Below are 15,936 nucleotides of genomic sequence, written 5' to 3'. Positions count from 1 at the left end.
TGCGAGCGGCCAGGGGGCGTTTTTAAGAAATAAACGAGCGTATGTTTTGCTCGCTCGTTCAGACTTAGAGGTGTGAACAGACAGCAATGTGCGTACGGATCATTTGAATAGCCACCCCTTGTTTTTAAACGAACGACCGCAAATAGCGAACGGCTCTGAATGAGGGCCTAAGTCATATAAGATAGAAATGAGCAGTAAAGAAAGGGCCTATGGACCTCATTCAGAGGCGGTCGTTCGATGCAAGCGGTCACACAGAATCAGGGCGGCCGCTTGCATCCTGAACGGCCGCCTCCTTGTCGATCGTTAAGCTGTGGGTTACCACCCACAGCTTAACGACCGACCACGTTGATGGTCGCGATGGTGATCACCATCGCGACCATCGGGGCTTACGACCAGACCCTAAGGTTGGGTCTGGGCACACGTAAGCCCCAGGGAGCTTCCTGCTGATGTCAGTGCGGCCGCCCACAAAACGGTAGGCGTTCCTTAAGGAACACCTCCGTTTTGGAAACCAACCCCCTGGCCCGCCTACCAAACGGGGCGAGCTGTCGATCAACATCGCACAATAAGACTTTCTTCTAGTCTCCAATCCTTCAAGCGTTCCCTGAAAACTCACCTCTTCAGGCAAGCTTATCAGATTCCAGAACCTACCACATAACCTTCATAGCTTCCATATCTAATTACATCCCCTTTTACAGTCCACACACAATCTCACACATCGTCTTTCTCTCACATCCTCGCGACATTATTCGATATTCCTGTGTGACTGGATCATGCAGCCAACCAAGAAACTGTGCATTCTGGCTGGACCAAAATGCAATATATAGCACTTATCCTTGTGTATCAATGCCTATTTCCCTATAGATTGTGAGCTTGCGAGCAGGGCCTTCCTACCTATATATCTGTTTGTTATTACCCTGTTGTGTTCTATAAATGTTTCCAATTGTAAAGCGCAACGGAATATGCTGCGCTATCTAAAAAAACTGTTAATAAATAAATAATAAAATAAAATATCGTCAGCCGCCACTTTGGTAGCGAACTCCGGAGCGACAGAGTTTATCTGTCGCTCCGGGGCTTGCACACGGGCAGTGCGGTCGCTGTGCATGCGCAGGCCTTACCATCGAGTCGGTTACGAGTGCATCAGCGCTCACGACCGACTCTGAATGAGGTCCTATGTGCTTCAGAGGGGAATCCACCAATCAGAAGCGGCTAGCTAGCTTCATTAGCTTGTATTTGCAACAGCTGCCAGGGATCTGCAAGTAATAGAAATATTGACAGGTGGATCTCTGGGGGTCATTCAGACCCGCTCGCGAGCGCAGGACGCTCGCAAGCGGGTCAATGGTGCCAAATTGCTCCATCGTGCGCATGCGCGGGACCCGAATAACGACGGCCAAGCCGTCATTATGTGTCTCGCACCAAAGGGGGCGTGCTTTTGTCAGTGGGAGGCGTGATGTCAGTGGGAGTGATTTTGGCTCTGATAGAGCCAAAATCACTCAAGGGCTTGCGGTCACCGAGACCCTACCGCAGGGTCTCGTCGCAAGCCCGACCATCAAGACCATCGCGACCATCATCATGGACGCTCGCTATAGCTATATAACCCACAGCTATGCGAGCGTCCATGAGGCCACTCCAAGTTGAGGGGGGAGGGCCCTGATTCAGAGCGAGCGCTCTGGTCAGAGCGTCTGGCTCTGAATCAGGCCCTCTGTTCTCAATTGCGCCCTTACTGTGGGGCCTGCCTCTGATCCGCAGCCAAATGTCATCGCAGCTGCGGTCTCTTGCGGGTCGCAAATGCAAAAAAATCTGCGAATGACTCGCTCGCTGTCCATAGCTTAGCGATGCCCACTGAAAGCATCAAACATCTGCCGCTCACGCACAAAAGCGGAGACATGGAACGCAGATCAGGCGGCCATCAGCCTTCTGAGTAAATCTAACATGCAGGAGACACAGCGAGTCTCCAGACATGCTCCTGCTGCTAGCAAGGACGCAGCGGCTAATTTATGGAGCCACCCCCCGTTACCTCCCCCAAATGCTGACTGCCTGTCATTCAGTCTGAAAGTAAATCCTTAGTGTGAACTTAATCACAATTCAATCGCCGTAATTGCGCAATGGCCAAGTCGCTCAATCTGCGTAAACCTAGGTCATTGCGTCCGGATCTGAACCAGGCCCTGTATTCAGACTGAGTTTGACCTCCCCCTCTACAGTCGTATTTTAAGCCAAGCGGGTGTATGCCCAACTGAGCCTCAGGGTGTATAGATCAGGGGAGGGGGCTATAAGATGGGGGAGAGAGAGGTGAATTGACAGCACTTATCAAAAAAAGTAAAAGGGCTTTTAACACAGCATTTACCAGTACAAAGCATCTTGCCAGAGCATTTCCTGTAATCAGAGCAGTGTTCGGGCAGGAATGTACATCTTTCCAACACTCGGCACCTCATTACTTCACCACTGGGTAGGGCTGGGTGCAGATTTCTATGAACGTTGTATCTGGTGCCAGGAGCTAGCGAGTGCCTTCATGTCGGCACCTTCAGGAGGGATACATACTTGTCACAGGAGCCAAGCTGCATGTGTGGTTTGTTCCCAGATGGGAGAGATACTTACAAGAGAGCTGCCAGAGAACGGCATGTGTACAGGAGGTAACAATCACAGTAGATGATCCCACAGATATGAGTAAGGAGCTGGCAGCACGATACGGGGACCAGGGGGGAGATTTAATAAAGCCTCTAAAACAAGACAGGTGATGGTGCTTTCAACGGCAACCAATCAGATTCTGTCTATCGTTTTCTAGACTGCAATAGATAAATGATAGCTATAATCTGATTGCTTGCGCTGGGCAACAGCTGTACTTTTCATGTTTAGACACTTTAGTGAATCTCCCCCAGGGGGTTAGGGATGTGGCCGCCATAGTGAGGTTAGTGATACAGTAGACAGTTTGGGGGAGTGTGAAATTAGATGCTGTGTACAATGGATGAATAATTAGCAGAGAGAATGTACATAGGATTCCGTATAATGGGGGATGTCGTGCACATGTGGGTGTAATGCAGGGGATCATTGTCATACAGACTCTACTAACAGCAAAACTGATAATGCACATAACTGACAGTGTGACCTCCGCCATCTCCCAGCGTTCATCAGAGGAAGTCTATTCTGCCGGCCCCCAGACAGCGATGTAGTGATCTCTGACTGCTGACATCACTGCCGACTTTGCACCTCATACCACTTTCAGACATACAACCCTGGAATTTCCCTGCTCAGACCCAGGTTTTTCACCTCTGCAAAATCCTGTTTTTGCTCGAGACCCCCTTTCACAACACCTGAGACCCGGGAAATTGCCAGGTCGACCCCTTTCAGACATAAGCCGAGATTTACACAGCTTTGTCATTTAAAAGGAACACTTTGCTGGCCCACAGTCATGAGGTCATGCAAAGGTGGGGCTGGTTGTCTCCACTGTCACGGTTCTCCTCCGCACACTGCCACTGGTCTCCTCTACACACTGTCACCACTGGGATTGTCCTCCTCCACACACTGGCACGGTTCTCCTCCGCACACTTTCACCACTGGCACTGTTCTTCACACAGTCACTGTTCTCCTGTGCACTGTGTCACCACTGGCACTGTTCTCCTCCGCACTTTCACCACTGGCACTGTCTCCTCCGCACACTTTCACCACTGGTACTGTTCTCCGCACACTTTCACCACTGGCACTGTCTCCTCCGCACACTTTCACTGTTCTCCTCTGCACACTGACACGGCTCTCCTCCGCACACTTTCACCACTGGCACTGTTCTCCCTCACACACTGTCACTGTTCTCCTCTGCAATGTGTCACCACTGTCACTGTCTACTCCGCACACTTTCACCACTGGCATTGTTCTCCTCCGCACACTTTCACCACTGGCACTGTCTCCTCCGCACACTTTCACCACTGGCACTGTCTCCTCCGCACACTTTTACCACTGGCACTGTTCTCCTCCGCACTTTTACCGCTGGCACTGTTCTCCGCCCACTGTCACTTCTCCTCTGCACTGTGTCACCACTTACCGTTATTACCGTCACTGGCATTGTTCTCCGCCCACTCTCACAACTGGCACTGTTCTCCTCTGAGTGTGTGCATCATCTCTGTGGCCTCTCTCTCTCTCTCCGACTGCCGCTGATGTCATCAGCATGCATCAGGCAGCCCTCCCCCATCTAAATCTCTCTGCACGTTTCATCTGCCTCATCTGCAGTGTTTCCAAGGTGCAGTTAACGGTCCCATACATCAGACGGCCGCATCACCGATCCTACCGGAACCACCTATCAGAAATGCAGATTGGCGTCCACTGATGACCATTTATCCATCAGAGAATCGGTGAAAGTCTACATGTTAAAAATCCCCGATTGGTTGGTCATCAGGATTGGCCAATCAGTGAAATCGTACATTTTGGATTTCACTGGTGCCCAGGCCCCATCCGGGGAGCTGTGAATTGGCCCAATATATCGCAGATTAATCTAAACAAGAACATTACATTACTCATTCAGCCAATGCAGTGGCCAGGCCTCTGACGCTTTGTATCCAACAGTGCCGACTCTATAATAGCATCCAGTGAGAGAATAAGCAGCGCATATATTTAATGTCTAATGTAGATGACAGGTCTTTCGGTTTTATCACGAAGCACATGGCGCAAAAAAGAAACACACACACCATAAAACATTAATAATAATATATTTTAATGAAAAATCTTAGCATCATGTTCCTATCCAAAGACACTCAAAACTAACTTTTTTGTCCTTAATTTGACCTATGACAGAACCAGATGAGAACTGAAATCCTTTCAGCTTTTTCAAACATTTTTTTTTTTTTTGTATTTTGTTTTTTTTAGATTAAAACAACCAGGTTAGCAAAATGTACCCAATACACACTTCTCTTATATCAAACAAGCTAGGTATTCCATACAATGTAGCTATACAGAGTATATACATTACACATCAGGGGTGAAACCAAACTTGGTCCTGGATCAACAGTGGGGTCGATTAGATATAGTGCGCGCAAACTGTTTAATAATATTTAGGATACCTGATACATGATCTATTCTGGTTGAAGCGGATCTGCTTCTTGTACTTAATCGCAGCCCCGATTGTAAAAATGTATGTGTGTCACACGGAGCACATTAAGCCCTTGCGGAGAGGCTGCATCATGTCAGAGTTCCAGCCGACAAGTTCTAACATTTGTAAATGAATGGGAGGTTTCTGAGCAAGCCAGACACAAAGGACCTGAATCAGAATCGCACGCAGCAGCGTCATTATAATTCCACAGCCGATTTCTTCCAAGATACCCACTTGAAGCGCCTTGTGTCTATGGAAATCCGTCTCAATGCGTCTTTAGACCAGCCCCACCGAAAAGTGCACCAGCCCCACCGAAACGTGCACCATCCCCACCGAAACGTGCACCATCCCCACGGCTGGTGCAGTATGTCTGAGTATGGGCCGCGTCTGCCTAGCCACCCCCGTTACCTTCCAAGATCGCTCACTAGAAGGCACACTCCCTGCGCCCAAATTTGCTCTGCGACTCTGTGCAGCAACGATCGAGGTGCGTGCGCAGTACTTAAAACATCCGCCAAATGCGCTCCTATCGGCACAGCGTGCCACTCTGAATCAGGCCCGATCTGTACTTATGAGCCAAAATGGCGCAGAGCACAACCCTTTAGAATGCTCATTTACACATGGAGAGAAAAGAATTTACAGACTATTGTGCACACAGAACTAACAAATGCGTGGAACATGAGAAGAGATTTAAGGGAACCCGTCCCGTACACAAGTAGGTGGTGACAATTCTGTGGGGGAGCCAATATATTCAGCCTAACAATTCATAATAACACCACTGAAGGCTGAGCCACAAATCAATATTGGATCCAACCACAAAATGGCTGCCTCCACTGTGTTTAGGTAACTGGTCCAACTTAAAAGGTTAACTCCAATAAAATGACTAAAAAAATTATAATAAAAAAGTATTTTGTCTAATTATGCTGGGTATCAAAAATGAAAGGAGTAACAACCGATACTTTAAAAATGACATCTGCCTGAAATCAGCAGTTGAAGACCTGCATGGCTCTCGTTGATGTCTAGCAGACCAGTTGTAAACAGAGGACACTCCTTAGCAACATCTGTAAGCACCGAAACAAACTGCGGCCTACGATGACTATTTCCATGCTGCAGATGTTGATAAGAGTCAGATATTCACGACATGTTCGCCAAATGGCAGCGATCGTCACGTCCGAGGCTTCCAACTGTCCATTTCAGGCAGCAGTCAAATACCAGGAACTACTCCAGGAAGATTCTGTAAATCAGCATAATGATTTGATTAGGGAAAATTGTTTTTTTTTGTTTTTTCTAAATAATTTTGGAGTGAAGCTACCAGAAGAGCTTAAAGCTCAAACGCGAAGTAATGTCATAATCCTTGCCGGCATGACAACAGTAGCTGATCAGTCATTCTAGGTTCTAGCTGAAAAAGCGTGGCGCTCCATCTCCTCTGTGTTACACGGACTCTGGCAACGTACAGATGTGTCCTCGTACACCTAGTGTCAATACGCCATACGCCGCGAGACACTTGGCGCGATTAAGCCGCCAGATTTCTCTTTAAATTTTGCATCCGATCCGCAGCAGTGAGTCGCCTGGGAACTAGCGCGCAGAGAGGGGCTGTTTGGGGCGATTGAAGTTGCAGTGTATGAGGACACACCTGAACACAGCACGTGGTCAAGGTGGTAACACTAAAAAGTTGCTGAACTGTTTATTTTTATTTTTTTTGGTGTATCAGTTTTTGTTTTTTTTGTCTACCCCCAGGTGTAAAGAGAATGATCACGTGACATGCAGTTTGGCTCTACCCCTCTCAGACATTTTGAAAACATCAAAAGCATACAGCTACGGGCTCAAGAACAGATCAGAAAACAAAAGGACAATAAAATTAACAACTGTGACCTTCACATTGATTACAAGAACTGTAGAAATAATCGTAACATTTCCAAAACGGCACTTGTTTTCCAAAAATGGGCACAAAAATAGATATTGTCGCCACCAAGAACAATGGGGTACTATAAAAATGTTAAAAGCCAGATACAAGTATATAAAATGTGTATTGTTTCTTTTTAAACATTGTGTACATTTAAACAAAAAGAAAGTTATCTTTGCCAACAGATTAATATACATGCTAGGTGTTTTAAATTCAACAGCTTGAATTGTTTTAGTTACACTAGGACCGTTCACCGAGGTTCAAGGACTTGAAGGGAAATGTAAAAAGGTTTATAAACCAGGAGCACTCCAAATTACTAACATCCGGACTCAGCTGTTGAGACTTCCAAGGGGGCTGCTTGCAAACAGCGCAGAGGCAGAGTATATGTCTTTTTCTAGAACAGGATGATGAATAGTACAGTCGGATAAAAGAAAATATATCTATCTAGTCCAGACACGGACTATCCCACAATCTGTAACGCCTACACAAATGTGACACCTGTGCTTAAAATAACCTGAACATAATAGGTGAAAACCATAAAGCAGAAACATTCCTTTGCGAACAACCAATTAGGGGCTGGCGCACAGTCGAACGCAAGATGGCAGTGATCGCGCCGCATCAAAGTTGCATATTGGCCGGTGTAAAAGGTAGTATGTATCTCTGCTGTCATCCCGCTCCCTTTCGTACTGTTTCCTGTCACCGCTATTGGATTTGCCGTAGGGCAAAAGATTACACGTACGCACAACTGTGCACAGTCCTTAATTACGACGGCACGCCTTGTTACAACCCAGCTGTGCCCCTTCAGTAGCAAGTGGAGATGCAAATGAACCTGGCAAAACGCTGGATTGCAAATAGTTGTGTACCCTTGGACCAGGCACATGTGCCATGCGACAAAACACACAAGATACGCTCCGCAGAAGGACTTGTGTTTATTGCTGTGCACAGGAATTGTGTGATAGTAACACTCAGTACCCCCTTAGTGTACCTGGGCACTCCCGTATGAAGCCCGGATTATGCTCAGGGACTGGACCAAAGGTTACCATGCCGTAACACATCCAAATGCGCTGTAGTTACCCGCAAATAAACAGATACCAGTTTTCACTTGCGCAATGTGTAGTGGAATGGCAACAGCTACTTGCAGGGTGTTAGAACATAGGGCTACTAAGCACAGCAGGGGAAAAACATAAAAAATACCAACTCTTTTCTTACATTTTGGCAGAGGATTTGTAGATCTCTCTAAAAACACATAACTGTTGATAGTATAGATTGAACAAAAAAAAAAAAAAAATCTTTCTTGAATTTTTAATTTTTTTTTTGGAACAGATTAAAGTAAAACAACAATAGTTAGTCTAACCGTACTTCTAAATAGCAATGGCAAATTTGAGGAAGCAGTTTAGTAAAATCTTCTATAAGGTAGTATCCATGATTGTGACGGTAAAACTGGCGTCCAATATATGCGAATTATACAGGAAGGGAAAAAAAAATACTGCGGTCACGAATGTGCCTTTCACCTAATAATAGGTGCAGAGTTGAAATCGCTTTGCTGTAACGTTGTGTGCAGGGAACTAAGGGCCTGATTCAGACCCGGTCGCTAAGCTGCGAACGCTCGCTAGGGGCGATTATTGCACATCTGCGCATGCGCCAAAGTGCACATGTGCGAACCAGTCACTGCGGCCGGGAATCGTGCGCTCGTAGTACACAGACTGGCCGCTATTTTGAGCGACAGATTGCGCGCGTTTGTGGGTGGTAACAGGGGAAGGTGCTTGTGAACGGGGGAGTGGATGTGGGAACGCAGGCGTGTCTGAGCGTCAAAACGGAGTTTAATGGGTGTGCATAATTAGCAAAGTAGCGTCAATGAACACGTCACTTGGTTGTATTTTAGCCTGAACTGATCGTAGTGCTTGCAGTGGGGTAGGGGCTACCTCCGATGGGTCTCGATGTTCCTGATTAATCAGACACTTCCTGGAGATGACGTGTGCTAAGCGAGAGAGGTGGGCGGCTATATACTCCTGCGTACGCTCACTGCCGTAGCCCTCTGAGACATAGAGGGCGTCCTTAAGCCAGACAGTGTGATCGCGGGATTTGCATACCCTGCCCCTTTTGGCAGCGAGCGACCGCAGCTTAGTGACCGGGTCTGAATCAGGCCCTAAATACGTATAGGCAAAATTGGATGCATCTCTGCGGCCCGGACCACTCCTATCCATGCGCTTAGATTGACAGCCGCCATCATTATTGGTGTACCCTTGCAGCAGCCCTATACACAGTTGAAATTAGATGCAGTTACTCCGCAGACCCCCAAATCTGGACACCCGTTGCCCAGAGCAAAAACACGCCCTGCATACGGATTTATTTTCAACTCTCTCCGTTTGCCTCGTTAAGTTTTCCAAGGTATTTACTAAAGTCTGCTGGTGGTTGGTTATGAGATGTACAGAACATTAGGTATGCAACTCCGTAATGCAGTAGTGAAACCGAACGGGAAAGACTTTAGTAAATATAACCATACTAAACCACGATGGTGCCACTGAAATAAAACGCTTCTGCTCACAAATGTTCTGGTGAAACACAAGTCTTGAAGACTGACGCTATTCGGCGATCAACAAATATGCCTCTGCGTTACCTAACCACTCAGCCCATGTAATGAGGGGAGGACAAGTATGCAGAATGATTACACAAAGTCCCTCACCTTGAATAAACTGTAAAGCAGCATTAAACACAGACTTCCCCCGGCACGGTCTTCATTGCCTAACAGCTGAGGAACGTAACGCGTGTTGCTTCGATAGTGTAATCACTGGAACTAGAGCTGCGTTACATTCAGCCACGTAATAAAAGCATTAAAAAAATTAAACATAAAGAGGAACAAAAGTTGTAAAATTGCTAACTTCAGCCACTACAAAGGAGCACAGAGGAAGCTGGTTTCTGCTACGGTCCTCTAGCCCTCTGACATTGTTCCAGTACATTGTGCTGTGTAATCTGTATTATTACTGGAAGATACATGTGCTTGGCATGCAGAGAAGACAAACCGCCAGCAGTCGGCATAGCTACCAGCTGTGCCTACAGAACAGACCCTGGGCTTATTTACTAAAACTTGATTTTGTTGGACTAGCTGTTTGGACTTTTATATCTGCACTTTGTTAGTTACTAAGCATCAGTCCCGCTGCATGGCCCTAAAGCCTTTTAGCCCTCTTTTCACTGTTATACAGAAGTCTGGGACAACAATTGCATTGTTTCTAAAAGATGCATGGGCTGTAATATAACATATAGCAGCACCTGAATGAGATGTACTACGCTTTCGTGCTTTGCTGTCTCATCATGAATTCAAGATCATCTGCCTGTCCTTGTAACACATGAAAACAAGAGGTTAAGCCTTTGGCCTTTTATAACGCTGATAGTCCCAAGCCCCATTTTAGATGATAGGAACTCTCTACCAGGGGGCGATTCAATTGCGCCTTATCCCCTGTCTAAACAGAAAGGGCGCGTGTTGCGCCCACATAGACTGGGTTTAGTCGCATAGAACTGCTAAACCTATCTTAAGTCCTTAGCGTGCCCAAACCCAGGATTTTTCGGACATTTCTGCTCGCCACCTCAGGAGGGTGCGAGCAGAAATGTGTCCACCCGTGGCGTTTGCACCCGAACGGAGCAACAATTGAATTGCTCCTTCGGGCGCCCATTAATTATCACGGCAGAGTAAAACAGTTGAATTCCCCCCCTTAGATGGTGAGCTCATGTGGACAGGGGCATCTATATCTTGTTTCCCCTCTTTGTAGGTCATTGGTGTCATGATACCATCAATGCACAGTGCTGCATAATACATCATAATAGATAATAATTAGAACTGTGCAGAGACAGGTGGCTGTTTGCTCTCGTTACTGGGGTTGGAGGAGACACACAGGGTAAAATAAATAGCTAATTTGTAAAACACAGGAGTTAGGCTAGTCACTGCATGTCCGTTTCCTAGTACTAGCAGAGGTAGAGGAAGCAATGCTCTATGGGTTGTTATTTCTAGTTCGTTCCTGTATAAGTGATTATTGGAGCTATGAGTGAGAGCAATAAGCAGTGACTTGTAGTAACTAAGCTGTGTAAATATATATGTACATTATTTATACAGTACCTTTTATTCTCTATGTAAGTGTTGTCATGTCTTAGTACCTTTGCAGATACAATTCAGCGCGAGTTTACATGTATCAGGCAACGCACCCCCTTAGGTGCCCCGTGTCAGAGGCGCTGATAATAAAACAGCAGAAGGCGTTAATGCGGTGATGTCACAGCAAAAAGGCGCAGCCAATGAGAAGGCTATGGTGTCCAAAGTACAGCGCCATCTGCCTGCGGGGTGCTGCCAGTGCTAGCAATAGGACAGACACTGGAAGGCAGTGTGACAATACTCTCTGTAGTGTAGTGATGGTTAACCATTTAGCGGTGCTAACTGTGCTCGTCTAAATAAGATTCCTATGTGGCAGAGATACAGGAGGGGGCAAAGGTTTCAAAAAAGCATCTGAAAACAAAATTCCTGCAAGCACACAGCGTGAGCCGCACCCCGTCCCGATCTGCTCAATTTCAACAAAACCCCACACATTGCTCATTAGCATTGAAACCAGGTGTTGCAGAATCCCGAGGGTGCACCTGCCTGCCAAATTCCCTAATTTCCCACCCACCCACTGATCTGTTACATGTAACAGCGGCAGCGGCCACGAGCTCTTCTGTGAGCAAGAAACACCTAACGTCAGGGGAGGCAGAAGTAACCATTTCCATGCATAGAGCGTATCCACAACAAGCCTTTCTGTGCTACCTGGGATCCCTCAAGGGAGAGGGGTTCTCAACTCCAGTCCTCAGGTACCACCGACAGGTCATGTTTTCTGAATTTCTTTCACCAAGCTCAGGCGAGTTAATTTTATTTTGCCAGATCAAGAATTATCATACCCGCTTTCACAGACAGAAATCCTGAAAACACGACCTGTTGGGCTGAGAACCCCTAATCTACGGCATCAGGACTCCCATCCTGACCTGGAGAAGAGCTGTCCAACAACCTGCTAGATCTGTGGCATGTAATCTAATAATACTCCTCATATATTTCCCTCTGTCTTTTACATTCTACTAAGTAGTCCAGTTAAACCCCTGTAATTTACTATGTTGTCAATGTTGAATTATTATGGCTGTTGTAACATGGTAACCACAGCATCCACTGTGACTGGTATAAACAGCTATAAATCTTAGTATTTTTTGCCAGACTTGGTGGGTATGGTGTATGTATGTATATATATATATATATTTATTTTTAGTATAATGGAGACTGGGCATCCTCGCCTTATGACTGAGTGTCACCTTCACAGTTCTAGATTTGTCTGTCATCAAAAGGTGAATTTTGCGAACGAACTGCTACAGTGATTGGCATTAATGTCAGGCAAGCTGTAAATTTTGCGATCTCATTAGCAGAAGAACTTGCCTAGTAACGAGACTTTTCACGCCACAGGTCCTGATGTTCCACGTAATTAGCTTATTATCTACTGGTGGCTTTCCCTGAGCAGAAACACCACAATCCTTTGTTTTTTTACTCAGGCGGCTGTCATACGCTATAACGCCACCAGCCACCCAAACCAGCTCCCAAATTTCCATCGGGACCAGAAAATCCGTACATCAGACATTTATCAGTTCAGCTAAAGGCTTGAAAGAAAAAAAAAAAAAAAAAAAATGATATATAATAAAATAATAATAAACTCCATGAAAGTAGGAGAATTAGCAGTTATAGATACAATAAAAAGGTTAGTAAATTAAAAAAAACAAAAACACAGGTAATATCGTCAATAGAAAGCAACAGCAGCAGTACTATCAGTAAAACATTAACCAATTAAATCATCGCTTAGTTCAGCTAATCTAGAAGAAACGTTTTGTGCTTGCCGAGTTTAGAACCGTAAAAATGATACCAATCAAGCGAAATGTCTTTACAACTCTTGGAGGGGGGTAACACAATATGCTGAATCAGGCTGATCCATTCGTTAGGAGGATGATCTGTACACTTCTCTTTTTGCTGGTGAATACATTTGGTCTGAATATTCGCTGAAATTAAAATCACATTTGCGAGCGTGGACAGTGGAGATTAATCTCTGTAGCGGTGCTGCGACAGGCCACGCCGAGACAATACAGGTCACTCCTCACGTTAAAATACACTCCAATCATGTAACACAAATTACGCTAAAAAATAATTTTTCTTTTGTTCTTCCTATGATGAAGAGAAAGTTCTGGAGCTCTCAAGTGTTGCCGTAACATGAGAAATAGAGGATTCCTGCTGCAATGCACACGCTAACCCAATGTAGATACCTTCATGAATGATCTCTTTCCACCAGCCCCTCTCGTTCCTGGGCCAAACTATCCAACCCAGCCAGAGGCAAGTCACGGCTGGGTGTCGGTCACTTCATTAAAGCAGCCTCCGTTGCACCATCCTTTAAGCTGGCTGCGCAAATATCGATGTCATTAAACGACTACCTGGCGTGTCATTGCGATATATTCGGGTAAAAGGGACCAGGCTTTAAAACGAAAGAAGCAAAGCGTTACTCCGATAAATGGTTGAAGATTCCAGCTTTCTGCCTGTGGTGGAAGCGGCTGTCCTCCGTTCATCGATGGAAGCAAAACGAGAGAAGAACAAGGTGCGCACCCCGATAACAGCCTTGGGGGGGGCCTCATTTACGTTCCTCAGACAATATAAAGTAAAAATAGAATTGACCAAACACAGGCATTTCCCAAAGGAGGATAAAAATAAAACAATCAAAAAGAAAAAACAAAAACAATGCACGTGGATGAGGTCCGGATAAAGGGCAGATCTTTCCAGACAACGGCTATTCAACAGCAATGGAAGCCACCTCTGTTTTTGGGGTGTCATCTCTGATGGTTTCTTCCATGGGGCTGACCTTTGCAGGCTCGGCCATTTCATCCTCTTCCACCTCTTTCTCGGCAAGGCCACCCAGGGAGCCCAGGGGAAAGGTGCTCTCGCAGTTCTGTGTGGAGGAGACCTGGGAGATGACAGGCATTTGGACAGAGGAGTTGCTTTCAAAGCCGTGTTCTCCCAGCTCGTACTGCCCAAGGGCCTCTTCCTGCTCCTGGCTCAAGTAATCCGGCACTAGGAAATCGCTGGGGAGAGAGACAAAACACAAGGAGATCACACCACCGAAATACCACTGCATACACCCTACACCTTCTAACAGCAGGGACCTCTCGCATTGAACTAAGCAGACTTTACTTACTCATCTACAACGGCAAGTTCCTATAAATGCAATACATGAAAGTTTGGAAGGCTAATTGTCAGCAATCACTATGAGAACTGGCATCCATACTAAAAGCTTTACAATGGTCACCACAGTTGGCCTCTATCGAACTTCTCCTGCCGGTAACGATCACAATTAATAGGTGAGAAGGGAATAGATGATAGAAAATAAATCTGGCCTAGATATATTGGGGGCGATTCAATTGTTAGCGCCAGTGGCGGTCAGTGCTGGGCGTCCGACGGAGCAATTAATTTGTTGCCCTGTTTGGGGCGTGATAGCTGCTGGCACCACATGCTCGCCCCCTCCTGAGATTAAACCTTTGGGCGCCCTAACCTGGATTTTAGACAGGTTCAGCTGTTTTACCCGGCTAAACCCGGTGTAATTGGGCGCGATGATCCATGAGCGCACACAAAAACAACTCAATTGCAGTATTGGGCGCCCATCAATTAGCGCGCCTTAAAAAACAATTGAATCGCCCCCATAGATATGAAATAGACTGATGACAGATATGAGAGAGGAGAGATGGATACATAGAAATAGGTAGACCCATGACAGCGGCAGATGGCTTCATATTATCATTATTACAAAGCCACAGACACATTAGGAGCGTGAATCATAGGGACACGTATTTCGCACGCAGCGCTGATGTTCATGCAGTTGACCGATCGTTTGCAACTGCGCAAAAAAATTCTTAACGCCCCTATGACGCATGCGTTACACACAGCGCGCGCACAAAAGGTGCAGCTGCAATAGATTCAGACAGTATCAGAAAGGTGGCGGAAAAGCGATGTGCGTTTCCGGGTGGTGGCGCAAAAAATAGCCCATTCAGTGGACGGGCTATGGGAGTGTCGTGGGAGCGGCAGTGAAAATGGCTGCGTTCCCAGACGCACAGCCTCAAGTATCGGAGGCCATTGGTTAGATGGCGAAGCTGCACCCGCTCTAGGGTATGTGCAAGTTTAGATGATGCGACCGATTGTGGCGTATAAGGACGTAATAATCAGTATAGCAGCCTGCACGGTCGCTTCAGTCCTTGCACAATCGGCCGCACGGATGCACACCAGGGAAAGCGTTTGTAGCCAATTGCATATACACGCAGAGGGGCGACCGCCAATAAACGCTGCTGCTGCGTGCTACTCGGAATCGGGCCCATAATATAAATATATGATAGCTAGGACAGAGAGACAGACAAGTGAGAAACATGTTAAAGACAGACAGATGAGAAGTAGATATGATATTGACAGGCAGGCACACATGAATAGGCTGCGAGGACTATAAAACAGGTCACGATGCTGAAAATGAAATCTATTATTACACCTAGAACAAAAGCTAAGCCTTGCCTCGTCACCCATAGGGGCTGATGTACTAAGACGATGGCTGGAGCCCTGTTACAGCAGAACGTACCCAAGTCCTACAATAGCTGAGCACAGGCATAGACAAAGGATTGTGCATCATTAAATGTTATCTCGTTTTATAACGTGTATAATGAATACGTGATGTGCAGTGTGAAGAACTGTCCTCAGCTATTGTACAGTGTATGGTTTAGTGTTTTAGGGCTGGTGGCTGATGCTACAGACAGATGTATAAGATTGAAAGCGTCATGATCCACAAGGCATACAGCACATTATTCCTACCATTGTTTTCTTGTAATATTCGGATGGCCTGGAGAAAAATCCAGAGAGAATGTTTCTCGAACCTGGTCCTCGTGGTACCCCAAC

The 15,936-nt window shown here is 46.2% G+C and overlaps 1 protein-coding gene across 2 annotated transcripts in view; it reads right to left on the bottom strand.

Annotated features, from left to right (window-relative positions):
* Nucleotides 1-4,674: 4,674 nt before the first annotated feature.
* Nucleotides 4,675-15,936, bottom strand: part of ZBTB44 (zinc finger and BTB domain containing 44) — an 88,593-nt gene continuing 77,331 nt past the window's right edge. For both annotated transcript variants that reach the window (XM_088476233.1, XM_088476232.1), the window contains one exon: nt 4,675-14,087. In XM_088476233.1, coding sequence (XP_088332359.1) covers nt 13,796-14,087 — 292 coding nt within the window. In that variant the 3' untranslated portion in view covers nt 4,675-13,795. The remainder of the gene's footprint in view (nt 14,088-15,936) is intronic.

The sequence above is a fragment of the Taudactylus pleione genome, unplaced genomic scaffold, assembly GCF_031769625.1.
Source record: "Taudactylus pleione unplaced genomic scaffold, aTauple2 ptg000185l, whole genome shotgun sequence".
In the NCBI taxonomy this organism is placed as follows: Eukaryota; Metazoa; Chordata; class Amphibia; order Anura; family Myobatrachidae; genus Taudactylus; species Taudactylus pleione.
The sequence above is the reverse complement of the archived record's forward strand: the minus strand, read 5'-3'. Positions and strand labels throughout refer to the sequence as shown.